The sequence below is a fragment of the Pristiophorus japonicus genome, chromosome 11, assembly GCF_044704955.1.
Source record: "Pristiophorus japonicus isolate sPriJap1 chromosome 11, sPriJap1.hap1, whole genome shotgun sequence".
NCBI classification, from domain to species: Eukaryota; Metazoa; Chordata; class Chondrichthyes; family Pristiophoridae; genus Pristiophorus; species Pristiophorus japonicus.
This window is the reverse complement of record NC_091987.1, coordinates 116,377,326-116,396,137: the sequence shown is the minus strand read 5'-3', so window position 1 is coordinate 116,396,137 and position 18,812 is coordinate 116,377,326. Positions and strand designations below refer to the sequence as shown.

General features: G+C 41.2%; 2 protein-coding genes across 4 annotated transcripts in view; one reads left to right on the top strand and one right to left on the bottom strand.

Moving 5' to 3' along the window:
* Nucleotides 1-3,097, bottom strand: part of mospd2 (motile sperm domain containing 2) — a 98,207-nt gene extending 95,110 nt beyond the window's left edge. For all 3 annotated transcript variants that reach the window (XM_070893915.1, XM_070893916.1, XM_070893917.1), the window contains exons 1-2: nt 3,051-3,097; nt 2,896-2,959 (exon numbers count right to left, since the gene is read on the bottom strand). In XM_070893915.1, the coding sequence (XP_070750016.1) occupies nt 2,896-2,959; nt 3,051-3,071 (85 nt within the window). In that variant the 5' untranslated portion in view covers nt 3,072-3,097. The remainder of the gene's footprint in view (nt 1-2,895; nt 2,960-3,050) is intronic.
* A 213-nt stretch (nt 3,098-3,310) lies between these two features.
* fancb (FA complementation group B) overlaps nt 3,311-18,812 on the top strand; it is a 24,517-nt gene continuing 9,015 nt past the window's right edge. The window contains exons 1-6 of the mRNA XM_070893047.1: nt 3,311-5,390; nt 8,114-8,269; nt 9,911-10,009; nt 15,263-15,391; nt 15,692-15,858; nt 17,605-18,059. Of these exons, the coding sequence (XP_070749148.1) occupies nt 4,455-5,390; nt 8,114-8,269; nt 9,911-10,009; nt 15,263-15,391; nt 15,692-15,858; nt 17,605-18,059 (1,942 nt within the window). The 5' untranslated portion in view covers nt 3,311-4,454. The remainder of the gene's footprint in view (nt 5,391-8,113; nt 8,270-9,910; nt 10,010-15,262; nt 15,392-15,691; nt 15,859-17,604; nt 18,060-18,812) is intronic.

Below are 18,812 nucleotides of genomic sequence, written 5' to 3'. Positions count from 1 at the left end.
TTGATTATGTCCATGTGTCACTAATGAACTAATGTGGGGAGAATGAAGCAGCAATAGCTTAATGCAAGAAATCTCCAACCAACAAATTGAACAATCTTAAATATCACTGGTTACAAATTTGAGTCCCCATAGACACCTTCTCAGATTCAGTGGCATCAGTAGCTCCCAGAAGTGGATCCCACAACCCTTCTGTAATCGACTCACACTGCTCAACATCTACTTATATGGTAGCATAACCCAGGGATATGACAATAGCATCCTCATGAGATCTAAAGCAGATATATGTGTCCACACTGGCGGCTCTCCAATCTTTCAAAAGGTGAACCAAGGAAATGTTTGGTAAGATGAGGCCAGATACGAATTGTTAATCTACTTTATTTCACAGTAAGTGACCAAACTGATCAGACTTACTTAATTCAATCAGTAAAAATTGACTTCATAAAACAAGACAAAATAATGAACGTGCTAAGCTTCCCCACATTAGTGGATCTTTTATCTTGACTTAAAACAACGTACCCCAATATACTCTCCTGCATGCTAAACCAGGGCTTGGCAAAAGCTTGTCCTCACAGCTTTGTTTAAAAAAACTGCTAAGACTTCACAGTATTTGCAGGACCTGACTGCCTGTGTGTGCCTACACCCATCTTCTATCTCTGCGTTCACAAGTAGTGGGGAAAGCCTATGCTAAACACCCCCGCCAAGCAGCCAAGAGATTCCCAACAATAGGTGTAACTTGTTTTGCTTATTATTTACAGTCTGTGGAGAAGCACTTCAAAGCCTCACTCTTATGCCCTTTTTAAAAAAATAAATACCACCATTTAATCTAACTTCTTCCTCTAAATCCTCTGTGGAAGTTAAAGAATCTTGAAATGTGACAATGTGTGAAAAGACCATCACCTAGCCATAATTCCACCAGTATACAAATTGTGCAAAGAACTTGCATTTATATAACTTTCAAAGTCTTACGACATTCCAAAGCACTCTACAGTTAATGAAGTACTTTTGAAATGTAGTCACGGTAATAGCGGCAGTTAATTAGCACACAGTAAGGTCCCACAAACAGCCATGAGATAAATGACCACACAATCTGTTTAGCTCTTCTTCAAACAGTGTCATGGGGATCTTTCATGTCCCCCTAAGCGCAGATGGGGCCTCGGTTTAACATCTCATCCAAAAGACAGCACCCTCAATAGTAGAACACTCCCTCAGCCTTGATTATGTGCTCAAATCTCTAGAGTAGGACTTGAACCCTCAACCTTCTGACTCAGCTCAACTGTTCCTAGTTTGTTGCAGGAACTGGGAATTGTGTGTGTCAATAATCTATCCTTCCTTTCCTGAATTCACTGACTCTTATTACACTACATTCCAAAGAACACCAGCAGCCATTAAATGGCCCAAATGGCCATTCTTCATGCGTGGCAGTTATAAATTTCATGTCGACTTAGATATTCCCTCAGACGTGGCATCACCAATCACTCCCATAAGCAGATATCAATCCCCTACTACCTGTAGTGCAACATTTCTGCCCAACATCTAGTTAAACAATAGCATAACTGGGGAATTGCAACGTGAGATTAGAAAGAAAGCACATAATTGTGCAGACTCAGAAGGGAGGTTGTGAATTGGATAACTGGAAGTTGCAGATATTGCAATGAAGCCCTGGCCAATGTATGAACAAAAATGAGGATTTTCAAATTATGCTTTGGGGAATGAGGAGCCAGCAGAACTTGGTGGGATAAGTGAGCTGGGTTTGATATGGATTCAAATTCACACAACCTGTTCTGGAGCTGAAGCTTGTGTGGGTGCAGCTCAGAATGCCAGTGAGACAGGAATTGAAAAAGACAAACCTGGAAGTATGAAAGGTATGGACATGGCTTTCAGCAGCAATGGTGGGAGGGAAGTAGGTAAAGGCAAAAGTGAGAGAGATTGAGAAAGCTGAAATAGGTGCTCTTGGTGATATAATGGATGTGGAATTTGAAACCTCAGCTCAGGATCAAACAGAACACAGAGGTCATGCACTGTCACACTGAGCCAGGGAGTTGGATAGAATTTAGAGCCAGGATGTGGAGTATGCACCATACAATTCAATAACCAAATAACCCATGGAATGTTAGAAGCCCATATACACACAGGGGCTGGATTTAAAGTCTGCCCTATCCTCATCAACAGCAGTCAGAAATATATAAATAAAATAAGAGGTTCCTGCCTGCCACTATGTCATCCATGGACAGTGTTTTGTGTTGGCAAGACGTTGACCTATAGATTTAGGTGCTGTAGGTACTTAAAAGGTATTTTAGGTCCCAATGAAATTTGCCAACTAAGAGTGATATAGCTGACACCTTTGCTACAGTGGGGCATTAGCAGAAATTAGAGAAAACAAGTATGATTTACTACTGTCAGTTTTAATCGCTTTAGAAACTCTCAGGATATATTTGTTTATAAAGGCTACGGATTTGCAAGTTTTCATTCGGGAAGTGCCAGCAAGTAGTCAAAAGCGTACTTCTACAACTTGTACTTATATAGCGCCTTTAACGTAGAGAAACGTTCCAAGGTGCTATACAGTATTAGATGTTTTTACAAAACCTGTAAATCTACAGCAAGCACCAGATGGATGGCTCAAGAGGTCGGTGAGGCAGCGCAAAAGAGAAAGAGAGAACTAGTAACTCTTACATTGGCGAAAAAGGCAAAACGTCCAATCATAACCTCACACGTATATTAAGAGAAAGTGAACCGCCGGTGACCTTCCACCTCAAACTCAACCCGTCCCAGATCATCCACAGGGTAAACTAACGAACAGAGAGAGGGGGAGAGCCGAGCCGAGCCGGTGCTCGGGAGCAGCGGTGACCGGTCGGAGGGGAGTCCAAAGTCCGCCCAGGAGCGCAGCCGGCGCAGTACCTTGTGAATATTCGCTCGCAAAACGATGCCTCGTCTCCTGTATTAACTTCTCCTTCTCCTTCTCCTACAAATAAAACACACAAAGAGTCGTTATAGTGAGAGGTGTTGACCGCCCCCTCTCCCGACACCATCAACCCCCCCGGGCCCGTACTTACCGAGTGCTCATCAGCAGCCATCCTAACCCGGTCCCCCCGTCCGCACCACACCGATCAGCTGACCCGCCTGACCTCTCACCTCTCTCTCGTCAGCCAGCAACTACATAGCTCGCAGTCAAGCATAAACTATTTCTAAATACATTCCTCACTGTTTAGATCCAATAAGCAAAAATGTTAGTTTATGGCTGCGCGATGTTTGATTTTTTTTTAACCATTCCTGCGCCAAACGCTCCTCCCCCTTGACCCCTGACCCCCCGGCCGCCCGGCTCCTGGATGGCGCGAGCCCGTCGCTCTGTTTGAATTGTCGGCAGCGCGCGGACAGCAGAGGCTCTGGGTATTGGGGACAGAGAGAGAGCGCGCCCCGGGTATTGGGAACAGAGAGAGAGAGAGCGTGCTCCGGGTATTGGGGATAGAGAGAGAGAGAGAGAGAGAGTGTTCCGGTATTGGGGATAGAGAGAGAGAGTTCCGGGTATTGGGGACAGAGAGAGAGCTTCGGGTATTGGGGACAGAGAGAGAGAGAGATCCGGGTATTGGGGAGAGAGAGATCCGGGTATTGGGGACAGAGAGAGAGCTCCGGGTATTGGGGACAGAGAGAGCGCTCCGGGTATTGGGGAGAGAGAGAGAGAGAGTGTTCCGGTATTGGGGATAGAGAGAGAGAGAGAGAGCTTCGGGTGTTGGGGACAGAGAGAGAGAGCTCCGGGTATTGGGGACACAGTGAAGGCTCCGGGTATTGGGCTCACTGAGAGCTTTGCCGGATATTGAGGACGCAGTGAAGGCTCCGGCCATTGGGGACAGTGAGTGACAGATATAGTGTTACATCCGTACATACTGTGGACTATATACTATGGTGTCTGCTTTAATTGTATCTCTGCGTTGAGGGTGATGTGTATGTGCTGAAATAGCAGCTCTACAGTTTGGAAATAACATCTACTGAAATGAGGACCCCATATATTGGAATTTATGTACCATCGTGGTTGCTGAACTGAGCTCCCCACACGTTGAACATGTCTATTGAAGGAGATCCCCACATATTGGAGATAATGTACTATCCTGTCTACTGAAGGAGATCCCTACATATTGGAGATAATGTACGAACTATCGTGTCTACTGAAGTGTGGTCCCAACCTATTGAAAGTGATGTACTATTCTAACTACTGAGGGATTTCACCACGTATTGGAGATGATGTACTTTTATTTATGCTGAATTAGTCATATTGGGAATAATGTGCTGTCACATGAGAGCTTACTACTGCAAGATACACATCAACAATTTGAAGAAGTACTTGCATTTAATTTGTGCTATAACAACTTTTCCATTTAAGAACCTTATTTGCATCACTTCAGTTTAAACTTTTCTCCCCCGAACACAGATCAGGTCTAGTTTAAAATAGTCAGCTGTTTGAAATGGAACGTGAATCCATTAAAAAGACTGTGAATGTAACAACTTTAAAAGGAGAGGTGATCTCTTTTATTGTATCCAAGGAAAAACACCCTAGTGGGAAAAATGATGCAGTACTGCAGTTCAAAAGGATGACGTTTGATTCCGAGACAGGGAAATTCATCCAGAAATTTGCAGGAAGATCCAGCACGAATCAAAAAAGTTCCTTCACACAAATTATTGCTTGTTGTTGTGCCATTGATTCAAGAACAGGGCAAAATACCCCTTGCATCTTGCTGAAGAAGCATAAGAAGGGTCGTTTCAAATTTGGATATGTTTTACTAATGCTGCACAGTTCAAATGAAATTGAGCATTGTTTGAACTTTGAACTGGAATATGAAATGAAGGAGAATGTGACCCTGTTGACTGGGCCCAGTGTTTTCTGGAGCTGTGGTGACCAAGTGTATTGTGTATCTTTTGAAACTAGTGGTATTTTGAACATTCCCATTTCATTTACTGCAGTTATATGGATTGGAGAGATTTCTGATGGGGATATAATTGTGCTGGGTGCAAGGAAAGCTGCTGGACCTATAAAAAATGATGAAACCTCTGTTTCTAAAGCCGATAAACTGATCTGGGGTAGTGAATTTATCGCTTATTCCTTAGAAAAGAAAAACTTGTGCAGCCATCAATTCATCCCACATGCTTACAGTGTTGTGGTTACCCACATACTTATTTGCCCTATTGAAGAAATAGACAATCAGCTAAAGACAACAATCGTAGCAAGCACGTCTAAGAAGCAACTGGTTTTGTTTGAAAACTGTGTCCCCAAGAATGTCTGCCAGCTTCCTTTTGAAGAAGCCTGTGAAATAAAAATGGCCACAACAGGCAGAGAGAATTGCCACTTCCTTGTGTCTTCTGGGGCTGGAAGCGTTTGTGCTGTCTCAAAGGAAAGTTGGCAGGTACAAATACAATGACCATGTTTGTTTTTGGTCTCCAATACATAAATCTAGCACTGTAATTGGTGCACATGCCAAGTGCCCTTTGTCTCCAATGAATTAAGCTGTTTAAAAGCCGATACAGCATTATAATTAGTCTACTGATAATTCAAACTGATTTTTGCATTAAAAAAATAATTTAATTTTGAATTATTGCAAAAAACAGTCGTGTGAATTTTGTGCTTAAAACATTTGAATTATCAGATAATTTGAATTAAGAGGCATGCTCTACTTATTCAGGATCATTTAGACAATGTTACAAGTATTGCAGTAATTTTTTAATGTCATTCAAAAATGTCTTTACTAAAATATTTACTAAAACATATAAAATTCTGACAGGATTGGGCAGGTTAGATGCAGGAAGAATGTTCCTGATATTGGGGAAGTCCAGAACCAGGGGTCACAGTCTGAGGATAAGGGGTAAGCCATTTAGTACCGAGATGAGGAGAAACTTCTTCATTCAGAGAATTGTGAACCTGTGAAATTCTCTACCACAGAAAGTTGTTGAGGCCAGTTCGTTAGATATATTCAAAAAGGAGTTAGATATGGCCCTTACGGCTAAAGGGATCAGGGGATATGGAGAGAAAGCAGGAATGGGGTACTGAAGTTGCATGATCAGCCATGATCATATTGAATGGTGGTGCAGGCTTGAAGGGCCGAATGGCCTACTCCTGCACCTACTTTCTATGTTTCTGACAAGATCCAGACAATGCAAAAAAATACTAATTGTTACTCGTGCCAAGTCCTGCTCACCCATCACCCCTGTGCTCGCTGACCTACATTGGCTCCTAATTAAGCAACGTCTCAATTTCAAAATTCTCATCCTTGTTTATAAATCCCTCCATTGCCTTGCCCCTTCCTATCCCTGTAATCTCCTTCAGCCTCACAACCCCCCGTGATATCTGCGCTCCTCAAGTTCTGCCCTCTTGAGCATCCTTGATTATAATCGCTCAACCATTGGTGGCCATGACTTCAGCTGCCTAGGCCCCAAGCTCTGGAACTCCCTGCCTAAACCCCTCCACCTCTCTGCCTCTCTTTCCTCTTTTAAGACACTCCTTAAAACCTACCTCTTTGACCAAACTTTTGATCATCTGCCGTAATTTCTTCTTGTGTGACTCGGTGTCAAATGTATTTATTTTGTCTTATAACACTGCTCTGAAGCACCTTGGGACATTTTGCTATGTTAAAGGCTCTCTACAAATACAAATAACTTCTTGTATTAAACTGCTTTGCAGATCATATTGCTTAAAAAAGTCTAAAATTTATTTTTATTAAAGTTATAGAAATAATTTAAGAACATATCTGAGTATCAACTTTCTTCTGTTACCTTGATGTGTAATTATTTTCACCTGATTTTAATCTAGTTGAACCCTAACAGAAAAATGTATTTTTTAAATTCAGAATTTTTGAATAAATATACAGGAAAATCAAAAGAGAGAAAAATATCCATTAAGTTAGCAATTCTCTCTTACAAATTTTATCTGGGATTATTTTCCTTTTACAGTACAGAAGTCTAGCCATGCCTATATGAAGTTGTCCATGAGTTACTAAGAAATGAATGTGGCCAGAAGCTACAAGTTTGCAGAAAACACGATTATTCATATTTTTAGATTCTTCTCTCGGCTGATCTTAAGACCAGATTTGCTTGAGGGCTACTGGTTCTGGGGTCCACCCACCTACTCCCGCTTCCAAAATTTGAAACCTACTTAGTTTTTCTTTTGTTTTAGATTGTTTGGTTGAAGTGACAGAAAAAAATATTTTGTTGCTTTGCAGGAATTGAGTTGGTTATGTCAAGGAGAGGTAAATGGAGCATGGATTATGTATTTGTAGCTCATTCGATCTTAGTGGCAGTAATAGGTGACATCAAAACTATCCAGGTCATACTCTTTTTGCATAAGATTTTAATAATGACTATGGTAACACTTTTATATACAGCCCCAATGAGAAGATATTAAGCTCAGCGATGATAAAATATATGAATCCTTTCATCTTGCTTTAAGTATTTACAACACTACTTTAACGTCACGAGGTTAGGCTGCTGGGTATATACAGCACTAAAGATTGAACTTGATAGAGACCCGAGTTCAAATCCTAGTCTCAGCGGATGTTTGGCATTCGACCTTCCCCCAGAGAGTTTCTGCTTTTTATTTTGGGGGAAGGGAGGAAGGAGACTAGTAAGCAATTGCAGCATTGATGGTTCATTCATGATATGACTTGTCCAAACATTCCCAAATGAGGAAGAAAGCACAAACAGGAGAGGATGGGGGACAGAATGGCCAAAAAGGAAGAAACAGTTTAAAAAAAAACTTAAAATAATCCTAAAAGGATCTAGTAATACAGTAAGTAGCCTGTTGTTGTTGTAGCCTAGCCAATACATCTCCTGTCAAGTGACTGTGGTACTTGAACACAGCAGTTATAATTAACTAGGAAAACAGCTATTAACATGTGAATATATTTCATAAATAACAACACTGCTGGTTCTGAAAACTTCTACCATTTGCATGCCATGAGTTCAATTGATTTTAACAACTTCCAATAAATTCTGCAAGTCTTCAAATCGTCTGTTTTGTGTGAAAGAATGGACAAGTAATTCTTGAACTCTTGAAGGTTTATACAACAGTCCTGCAGATAATTGCATGCAATTCATTGTGGTTTTAAGTATAATAATGACCTTTATTTTGTCCTAGGTTGCTGCTGTTTGGCAGGATGTATGGTCAGTACAATTGGATGACTTCTTAGGCATAGGGACAGAGCAAATCTTGTTGCTCTCTATGGCAACCTCCACTGTTCAAGGCGGTCTGGAAGGTTTTGTATTAACTGATCTTGGTGAATTCAGTTACACAGTAAGTTCCTGTTCTTATTTAATTTTGCGGTTATATTTTATTATTTCTGCTATTTAGGTTTTCTGCTCTACTACTCCCCCTCATTCCACATCATTCCCAATTAAAATGTCTGAGATGTGGCCATATGCTCGGCTATTGTCAGTACCACTCTATAACTAGAGGTGGGCAAGTATAACCCAATTTGACTTCCATGTGATGCCTGCCTTTTGTGGGAGCTTCATCGATGGACTGATATGGGGCAGTAAAAGTTTAAAAGTCTGGGAGTGGAGTTAGTTTGCTCGATCCCGATACTTTTAAACCCTCCCTGCAAAGCCCTTCGGGGGTGGGTTTAAATTGAGGCCTTCATGTCTGCAGCTAGGGAGTGGGGGGAAACTGCTGGGGTTCCGGCTCCTGATCCCTAGGTCTGCTGGAAAGTGATTACAAATGGATGTCATGTGAAAACCGGATTGAGTTTGGTTGAGACATTTATCCTTGAATGGATGATTTTTTTTTTCTTGTAACTTTTTTTGGCATGATTTATTTAATTTGTTTTAAACCAGATAATCTCTGCATTTTTTTTGTCACATGCTGTATAACCTCATTGCCATGAATTGAGAAGGACATTGTGAACGGGATTCTGTTCTTCAAGGAAAAGTTTGGCAGGGTGGGACTTCCGTCTGTCCCTCCAAAGTCACCCCAAATACCCCAATCCATTTCCCTGGGTCAGAGTCCTTTGAGACATGATGGGATTCCCATTGCCAAGAGAATTCCCACTAATGCTCAGCCACAAAATCCTGGCAGACTGCTGCTCTGGTACCAGAAGAGGCAGCCAGGCATTTAAAGGGACAGAGGATCGGCACAACAGCTCCCTTGTAGGCCCTGGCAGAGACAGAGGCCTACAAAAGAAAGTAATTGGGAGCTTGCATGAAGAGAGAGGAAGCCTGTATAAGGCCCTATCCCTCTATTGGGGATTTCTTGGTTATTACTGCTGTTGCTCATGGATTACCACCACCTTCACATGCTAGCCCTGGGAAGCAGCAGGAAAAACACTAGGAATATCTGCCGGGGGCCTACACCTGCCTCCTTTTGCAGATGGGGGTGAAGAAGGAGTGGCCAGTGGCAGAACGGGGAGAGGAATATACAGGTCGACCAGTGAGGCAAGTAAACCTATTGCCTGCATTTTTCCTCATTTTTCACTGCTATCTCACCAGACGTTCTAGTCTATATACTGGGCCAATTGGAGGGTCAAATGCAGCTCACCAAAAGCTATCTAATAAAGAAACCTTGGGACTGATATTGTAACCTTTTGGGATGTTGGATGAAGATTTTTAGTCAGGCTGCTCACATGGCAAAATCATGATAAATGCCATGCTTTCAGGGAAATTGTTGAATAGAGATTTGATGTTCTCCATAAGCTGGGGAGAATTGAGCTGCTCTGCTACAAAGCAACCTGTGCAGAGGCCTGGGAGATGACCAGTTGTAGATCTCTTCACAATAAAATTGCAGACAGATGCAAATTAATTAAAGGAACATCTTTCAATACATTACATGTGTACCCACTCCACATGAATTGATAGATAAGTTTTACTGCTGAACTCTTGTTTAAACATGTCCACTGTCACTATCTTTTAACCATTTTTCTCAAATATATTTACGATCTAGGTTAACTCTGGGCATGCTGAAGAAAAAGGAGTACAGACTAATGACACAGCACATGTGAATTATTACCACACGGTCCGAGCCCTGGAGGCAAGATTACAGGTTTGTATTTATATGTAAAATCTAACTGCCTGAAAGTTTTCAATAATCTAGGATGTTTGTTTGGATTATTGTGTAGATAGTCATAAGAACATAAGAAATAGGAGCAGGTATAGGCCATATGGCCCATTGAGCCTGCTCCGCCATTCATTAAGATCATAGCTGAACTTCATCAACTCCACTTTCCTGCCCTATCCCCGTATCCCTTGATTCCCTGAGTGCCCAAAAATCTGCCGATCTCATGTCTTGAATATACTCATTCACCGAGCATCGAAGCCCTCTGGGGTAGAGAATTCAAAAGATTCACAACCTTTTGAGTGAAGAAGTTTCTCCTCATCTCAGTCCTAAATGGCCGACCCCTTATCCTGAGACAATGACCCCTAGTTCTGGACTCTCCAGCCAGGGAAAACAGCCTCTCAGCATCTACCCAATAAAGCCCTCTAAGAATTTTATACATTTCAATGAGATACCTGTCATTATTTTAAACTCCAGAGAATATAGGTCCATTCTACTCAGTCTCTCCTCATAGAACAACCTGCTCATCAGTCTGGTGAACCTTCATTGCACCCCCTCTAAGGCAAGTATATCCTTCCTTAGGTAAGGAGATCAAAACTGCGCACAGTATTCTAGGACTGATCTCACTAAAGCTCTATATATTGCAGCAAGACTTTCTTAATCTTATACCCCAACCCGCTTGCAATAAAGGCTAACATACCATTTGCCTTCCTAATTGCTTGCTACATCTGCATGTTAACTTTCTGTGATTCGTGTACAAGGACACCCAGGTCCCTTATAATTACCAAATTTACTAGACTCGCCTTTTTAAAAATGATTCTGCTTTTCCATTCTTCCGACCAAAATGGATAATTTCACACTTTCCCACATTATACTCCATCTGCTACCTCCTTGCCCAATCACTTGGGTCTATATCCCTTTGCAGCCTCTTTACATCCTCCTCACAGTTTACTTTCCCATCTAGCTTTGTATCGTCAGTAAACTTGGATATATTACACTTGGTCCCCTCAACTAAGTAATTGATATAGATTGTAAATAGCTGAGGCCCCAGCACTGATCCTTGTGGCACTCCACTAGTTACAGCCTACCAACCCGAAAATGACCTGTTTATTCCTACTCTCTGTTTTCTATCTGTTTACCAATCCTCAATCCATGCTAATATATTTCCCCCAATCCCATGAGCCCTACTCTTGAATAACAACCGCTTGTGCAGAACCTTATCAAATGCCTTCTGAAAATCCAAAAATACTACATCCACTGGTTCCCTTTTATCTACCCTGCTAGTTACACCCTCAAAAAAACTAATAGATTTGTCACACGTGATTTCCTTTTCATAAAACCATGTTGACGCTGCCTAATCATATTGTGATTTTCCAAGTGCCCTGCTACCACGTCCTTAATAATAGATTCTAGTTTTTTCCCTACTACTGATGTCAGGCTAACTGGCCAATAATTCCCTGTTTTCTCTCTCCCTCCTTTTGGTAATGAAAGCTGCTGAGTGAAAATTTACAGTACATGCATTCTTACCAGCAGTATATTAGTGGAGGGTCACAGAATAAAACTTGTAATTTGTGGCTCCTCCCCACCACTACCATTTCATTTTGCTGGGGAAAAAAAAGTGGGTTACAAACAATGTTCCCCTTAGGCGCACGGTCGTGCCAATCACGAGGTCCCGCACAGGTTGTCCACCAGTTCCTGCCACTGGAAGCGATAACACAGATTCATGGCCATGCAGCAAATTTAATGGGACCACGCCAAAAAAAGAATTAGAGAACAAAGGTAGTGTAAGTAGGTTTATATTTGCTGCTGCTGGATTTAGCAGTACCCTATTTTTTGCTTACACTGCCATGCTTTCCAAACTAGTTTCAAATCTTCTACTGCAAACAACACAAGTGTTTATATAAAAATGAGTTTGCATTTAAGTAGTGCTTCATCATATCCCTCAGAAACACCTCAGAAGTGTTTCACGTACAAGGAACTACTTTGAAGTGCCGTGTTATTGTTTTTTTTTCCCCTCCGTTGGTATAAATTTTGCTTTGAAATGTTAAGTTCAGTGGCTCAGTTTATAAATCCATGCACCCCGGTTTAATCCCTGGTCTGTTGTATGTTAGTTGATCTGAGATTGGAGCAGCAATGAAACACTACAATTTGATTCGGTGTTCCTAGGTTACAGATAACTAAATCAGCCTGCATTCCCAATTTTGATTGCTATCCCTGCTTCCAAAGGCACGTGTGAGGCTGTTAGATAAGTACTGGATGAGGCACAGTTATTACGTCTTTCTGGTCAAATAGCCCATTGATGGTCGTTATCTGGGCACTCACATGAAGAGTAACCATTTGAACAAGATATCTGGGTCGCTGTCAACTAAGAAACTGTGTCCAACATGACTCACTACATTTAGAAAAGGAGTGTAGGAAAAATATACAGAACCACTCCAGGTGATAACTTTCCCATATTTTAAATAATTCAAAACTATAACCAGAATTTATAAAGGTAATATCCGTTTAATTTCGATTGAGGTACGTGCCTGGAATGCCATATCTTTGACAAAAGAAATGTGACAACAAACATTCTATTAGGGTGAGGTCTGAAAACATGATAAGTAGATTGATCCAAATTTCACTTTCAATATTTCCCAATTTGCTGCGACTGTTAAATCCAGTCTCTGAACCTGATGCGCTCAATAATATTGGAGCAAATTATGTTGCACACAGAGAGCTAGGGAAATTACAGATTTTCCCTTTGGGGGTGCATCCACGTCATAATTTTAGGTATTGCATTAATTTAATCCATGTTTTAAATGGTTGTGCCTTTTAGAGCTACTGTGGTATTTCATAGTTTTCTAAATCAGCACGATAATTCACTAGCTGTCTCCACTTTGCACACAACAGCCTGGTTAAAGTTAGAAAAGATCACTGCAGTTCCAATACCTATTAATGAAACTTTGGCAGTGAACCAACATAAAAATGAAAATGATCTACTCGTGTTCAATCTGTCCAAAAGGGTAACTCAACCAGCTAAACAAATGTGGCAAAAGATTAATTTCAGTAAATTCTAATCTTTTAGAGCATCCCTATTGGAGTTATTTGAAGGAATCCAATCAAAATCCACTCATGGTTCAACAGAGGAACAGAAAAGATTACATTTATTTAGGAATGAGAAATTACTCATATGCAGTCAATTGAGATTAAACTATATCTCTTCTGGCTCCTGTTTAAAATTTACAGATTAAGCCTTTCAATCTTCTGGAGATGATGAGAGTTTTCCTCTAGTCTCCTTAGAGATGTTGTTTAGGCTGGTTGGAGATATGCTTTGTTTTCATTTTGTGTCCTTATTTAAAAAACAACTAGAGTAAAGGGGTTTCTGATTTAATTTCGGGAGTCTGAATGAAAGACCTGCCTGTAATTGTACTCCATGTACAGCAGAATCGTGCTTTACAGATACTATGTGGTGCTTAAAATTACTCCACAGAAACTTGTGACGTGAATTAATCAGAATATGCGATGGACACCTTTCCATTATAATATTGAACTTCAGAGTCACATTTAAAAAGGGGTGTTTTGTGGGTTTTGTATTAGTTAGGGATGCATGATACTGCATGTTTTATCAGAGTGGTCTGAAGAGAATCTGCTACGTATATGTATTTGTATAATGGTGTCCATCTTATATAATATATTAATTTGAAAAAATGTATCTTTTATTTGAGACTGTTTTCCAATGTTTTAGGTCTACATTTGTTGATTGACTCGCAGCCCATACTTTTAATAATTGTTTGTGATGGCTAATATGGGATATGGTCCTTTAAGCCAAACTTACTCACCATTTGGGCTTAACAGTCAATTGGACACCTGATAAAACCTTAATTTAAGAATGGAAAAAAAAGAGTTCTGATGTAAATTTCAAAGTGCTGGTTTTGGATTCTGTCCATATTGAAATGTAACGGGCCCAAATTTGCCCAGGAGTTGCTCATTTTTTTTTTGGAGCAACTTGATTTTTCTGGAGTATCTTAAAAATCCTCATTCTGCACATTTAATTTGCGCCAGTGTAAGTGAATTAATTAGGATTTTTTTTAGTTTCGTATTTTTTTCAAAAGGGGGCGTTACCAGCCACCTACGCCCGTTTTGGCCTTTTAAGCCAGTTTGGACAGCTAATAGTTGCTCCAAATTAACTTAGGCCAGCGTATGTGGACACTTGTGGCCACACAGAAAACCCTTGAGGTGAGTTAAGAAATCAGCGCTGATAGCCAGAGATGGGGGGAGAAGGGAAGCACAGAGAACTTGCAAAGCACTAAACACCTTCACAACAACTAATACAGATCTTGTACTGTAACTTTTGCATAATTTACACATTCCACTATATAAAGCTTCATAAAATATGCACTTTTTAATATCATTTCTATCAGAAGACAAAGGGTTTCATAAAACCATTTATGAATCAAATATTTTGCTAGCAGGGCTATGAACGATGGTCACTTGTGCAAGTTACCTGAGGATGCCCATGCAGTTAGTTCCCAATAAGGCGCTGATGGAATGTTCCCAACAGGGTATCTACAGGCATCCATGCAGTTGTTCACTAAGAATTGGTGGGATTTTTAAAAAATTGACCTAAGTCATGATTACTACCAAAATAAAAGCCATGACCAGATATTTTTGCTGGTACTGAGAGACCAAACCTAAGGAAAGCTTTCTCTGGTCATCCTCACCTCATCAGCCAGTTGCATTGTGCCATTGACAGAGACTTTTTCTAAATCATTTAAAGAAACTCTCCTCATTCTCCCCCCCCCCCCCCCCCCGCCCCGGATCAAAAGTCTCCCCGCACCAATCTGTTTCTTGTAGCCCTCAGCGTGGGAAGGCAACGGCCTGCCGGCCCGGGATAGGGGCGGGACGAGTTCGGTCACACGCTGCAGGCATCACAATCACAATCATGGGAGGAGCTACTGCGCATGCGCAAACACTCTACTGCACATGCGGACAGCTGCCGGCACTCTTAGGCACAGGGTGCCCTAGCTGCTCCGCCCCCCCCCCCCCCCAATGGACTCACCAAGCCCGGGAGAGTCGGCAGAGGAGCCAGAATACGGCGCTATATTTTTGCCGCTGTTTTGGGAGCAGAAAGTCGGCGCACCTCAGGTAAGTGTGCCGAAAAAACCGGAGGGCCAAATTTGGGCCTAATGTTTTTTGTGCGTGCAGCTGTTGCAATATATTGTCCTCCGAATTTTGCATGTCTTTTTTTCACTCTTCCAGTCAGGCCTGGCTTCCTTCGAAGAACTACAACACCTGTTAAGAGCAAAAGAGAGAGTTTTACTTCAGTCTGCCAAGGCTCTAACAAATCTTATTGAAGGAAAGCCATCCACCTTACCCAATGCTGAGGAGGTATGACTTTTGTGGATATTAACAGAATATTACCGAATCTTTTAACAAATGAATGACAATTTAATGCTGACTTCCTGTATGACTATAACCATGTATATGACAAAAATTACATTAGTCTGTACTAAACCTGAATAATTCCGTTTGGACAAAACAACAGTTGGTACATTAGAACTTTATGTGTAGATTTCTAAATTGCTGGTTTACAATCACTGGCTTTGAAGTATCACGATAAAGCTGTTTGCCTTAGCACAAATGGAATTAAATCTGATTATTAGTGATAAAAATGTTGTATTTTCATAGGAAGGTTTGGTTTCTCTTTGGCATGAGGAGGAGTCTGACCTGCAGCTCCTTGTTGAAAAGACTTGTTATACTAATCAGGCATTAAACCATCCAGTACAGAGGATCTGGCAGCGCGTAGTGGATGGCAGTTGGATAGTGGGAGTACAGTTATCTGAATCTGTCAGCATGTAAGTAAATTGGACAAAAGACAGAGGCACATTTCCTTTGTTGAATGTTACCAGTGGTTGATAGAATGAAGCTTCCAAGGAAGAAAAATAAACAATATTAATAATCAAGAGGAAAAAAATGAAGTCTCTAATTGTAATATATAAATGCAAATTATTATGTGGTACCGATTTCTTGATTTTTTTAAATCATTTTCATAAAATAATAATTTGTTTTATAACTCCATGCTTTTAATATAAAATTGGCATCAAAGTCGATGACAATCAGACTATACTCTTAAACATTAGAATTTGTGTGATTTTTCCTAAGATGAGGTTTAAAGGTCAATGATTAGGTCACTCTTTACAGATATTGATAGCACAAGCAACAAAAGTATGGAGGACTATTGAAATAATCCTTGGGGAGTATTTTAAAACTTACGACTGATTATCCAGATTACATATACTGTACTATGATCACATCAAAATTTCAACTTTAGAAATGGTACAGTTCTTGCTAAATATGTAGTCCACCTCAGTATTTAAAGTATACTGCATATTTTATAAATGATTATAGTACACACAAAGCAGACTTTTTGCTATTCTATACAATGCTATGTTATATGGATGGACAATGTGTAACGAGAGTAGAAGATGTGTGTGTGTATATATATATATTACACTGGACAATAGAAATTGTATCTAGAGTACTCTGAATTTTCAGTATTGATCTGTTATTTTTATATAACTAGCATCAATAAAAATATTGATCCAGAATTTGCAGTCGGAGGCTTCATTCAGGCGGATGCCTCCAACCACAAAAATTTCTACGAAAGTACCTGCTAGTCCCAGTTGTTTGGAGACTTGTGGTCCTGGGCCTCTACGCGAAGACCTTCGTAGACACACACATATCCTAGAGCATCCCTGGGATCACGTGGGCTAGCCCAACATATCAGAGATGGGGTATTCTCATTCATACTTATGGTGATTCTAATCACTATAAGTATGAATGGGAGTACCTCCAAAATCACGCAAACACTGAAAATAATTTTTTTTTAAATCACATATTTCAAATTAATCAAAATGGAATTTAATTACTTAAAACAAAATTTATTTTTTGAAAAATAAATTTACATATTTTAAAAGGTCCAAGAATAAACTTATCTTATTTAATAGGATTGTAAATGTTTAAAATTATTGAAAAAAAATGTAGTATTCTGTGCTTTTAAAGTCTTACGCTGATAAAAGCAGGCCTTACACTTTTATCAGTCGTAAGAATTTGAAGGACATTTGCTGGGCAGGAGTTGGGAAAATAGCCCACTCTCTGCCCGCACAGGCCCTTTAGTTTCGAAGGCGTCAAGATCTGGAAGCTACACCTAAACCCGGAAATTGCGGGGACCCCACGGGCGCGCGGCACCTTGTACACACCTGTGGGAAGTGCAAATTCAGGCCCAATACCTTTTTACTGTAAATTGTAAATCATTCCTTCTTAAACAAGTAACTTTCTAAATGTGTTAGCAGTTCATCTCAGAAACAGGTGCTCAAAAACAAACATTGTGGGACAAGATTAAAATTAAATAAATATTAAAGATTGTATTTAAATTAAATATCTGAGTCAGTTAGTGAGAACTAAAATTCATGTAATTCAAATTCAAATTTGGCATGTTAGACTCGTTTATTGAACCATGTCAGTGTGTGTTTATCTTTTAATGCACTCAGGATAGTTAATAATGAAATGTCCATGTGAAACATTTGTTTTGTTCTTTACAGAACTTTTGACTGCGTAAGTTTGTCGCTGGTGATGGATCATGACCTCTTTAATGCTGCTCCAGTGATTCAGTCTCACGGTAAAGTATTGAAATTAGGCAAACCTAGAGTTTCTTCATCATTTCCCCAGTATCCAGCAGAACCTCCATTAAAGAAGCCGAGACTGGAAATGGAAGACATAAACGATCTGAGCAGCTGCCGTAAAGAAGACACGTGTTTTCAGATTTACAAAGATCTTACACAGACGATCACAGTTGTCACAAACCTGTCAGCGCTGCTGGGAAACAATAATATCCACTGCTCTGTGTTACTACACGGTACGATGGGCCCTACTCAGAAAACAGAATTAACAAAAATAGAGATGATCTTACCATGTGGGAGAGTGTCTTTAAACCTGGAGGACATTTGGAATGAAAAATATGCAATAAACCTGTTGCAGAATTCTTTGCTATATGCAGGTAACTATAAAAGACTTTAAATTAAAATGAGTTTGTGTGAAAATGGGGAAGATTTTATTCATTATTAGTCGCCTCAACTGGTTGATCTTAAAAGAAAAACTGCTTATATCCAAAACCCCCCCCCCCCCACCCTCCCAACCCCCCACCACCCCCCCCACCCCCCAACCCCATCCCCCCCCTCTCAATCTCCCCCCCACATCACCTCCCCCCCCCCTCATCTCTCTCTCCCCCCCTTCTCTCACTCTCTCCCCCCATCATCCTCTTCCCCCCCCCCTCTCTCTCCCCCTCCTCACTTCCCCCCTCCTCTCTCTCATCCCCCTCCTCTCTCTTCCCCCTCCTCTCTCTCCCCCTCCTCTCTCTCCCCCCCCTCCCTCCTCTCTCTCCCCCCTCCTCTCTCTTCCCCCCCTCCTCTCTCTTCCCCCCTCCTCTCTCTTCCCCCCCCTCCTCCTCTCCCCCTCCCCTCTCTCCCCCTCCTCTCTCTCCCCCCTCCTCTCTCTTCCCCCCTCCTCTCTCTTCCCCCCCTCCTCTCTCTTCCCCCCCTCCTCTCTCTTCCCCCCTCCTCTCTCTTCCCCCCTCCTCTCTCTTCCCCCCCTCCTCTCTCTTCCCCCCTCCTCTCTCTTCCCCCCCTCCTCTCTTTTCCCCCCCCTCCTCTCTTTCCCCCCCTCCTCTCTTTCCCCCTCCTCTCTTCCCACCCTCCCCCCCACCTCCTATCTCCCCCTCCCCCTCCCTCCTCTCCCCCCACCCCTCGCTGTC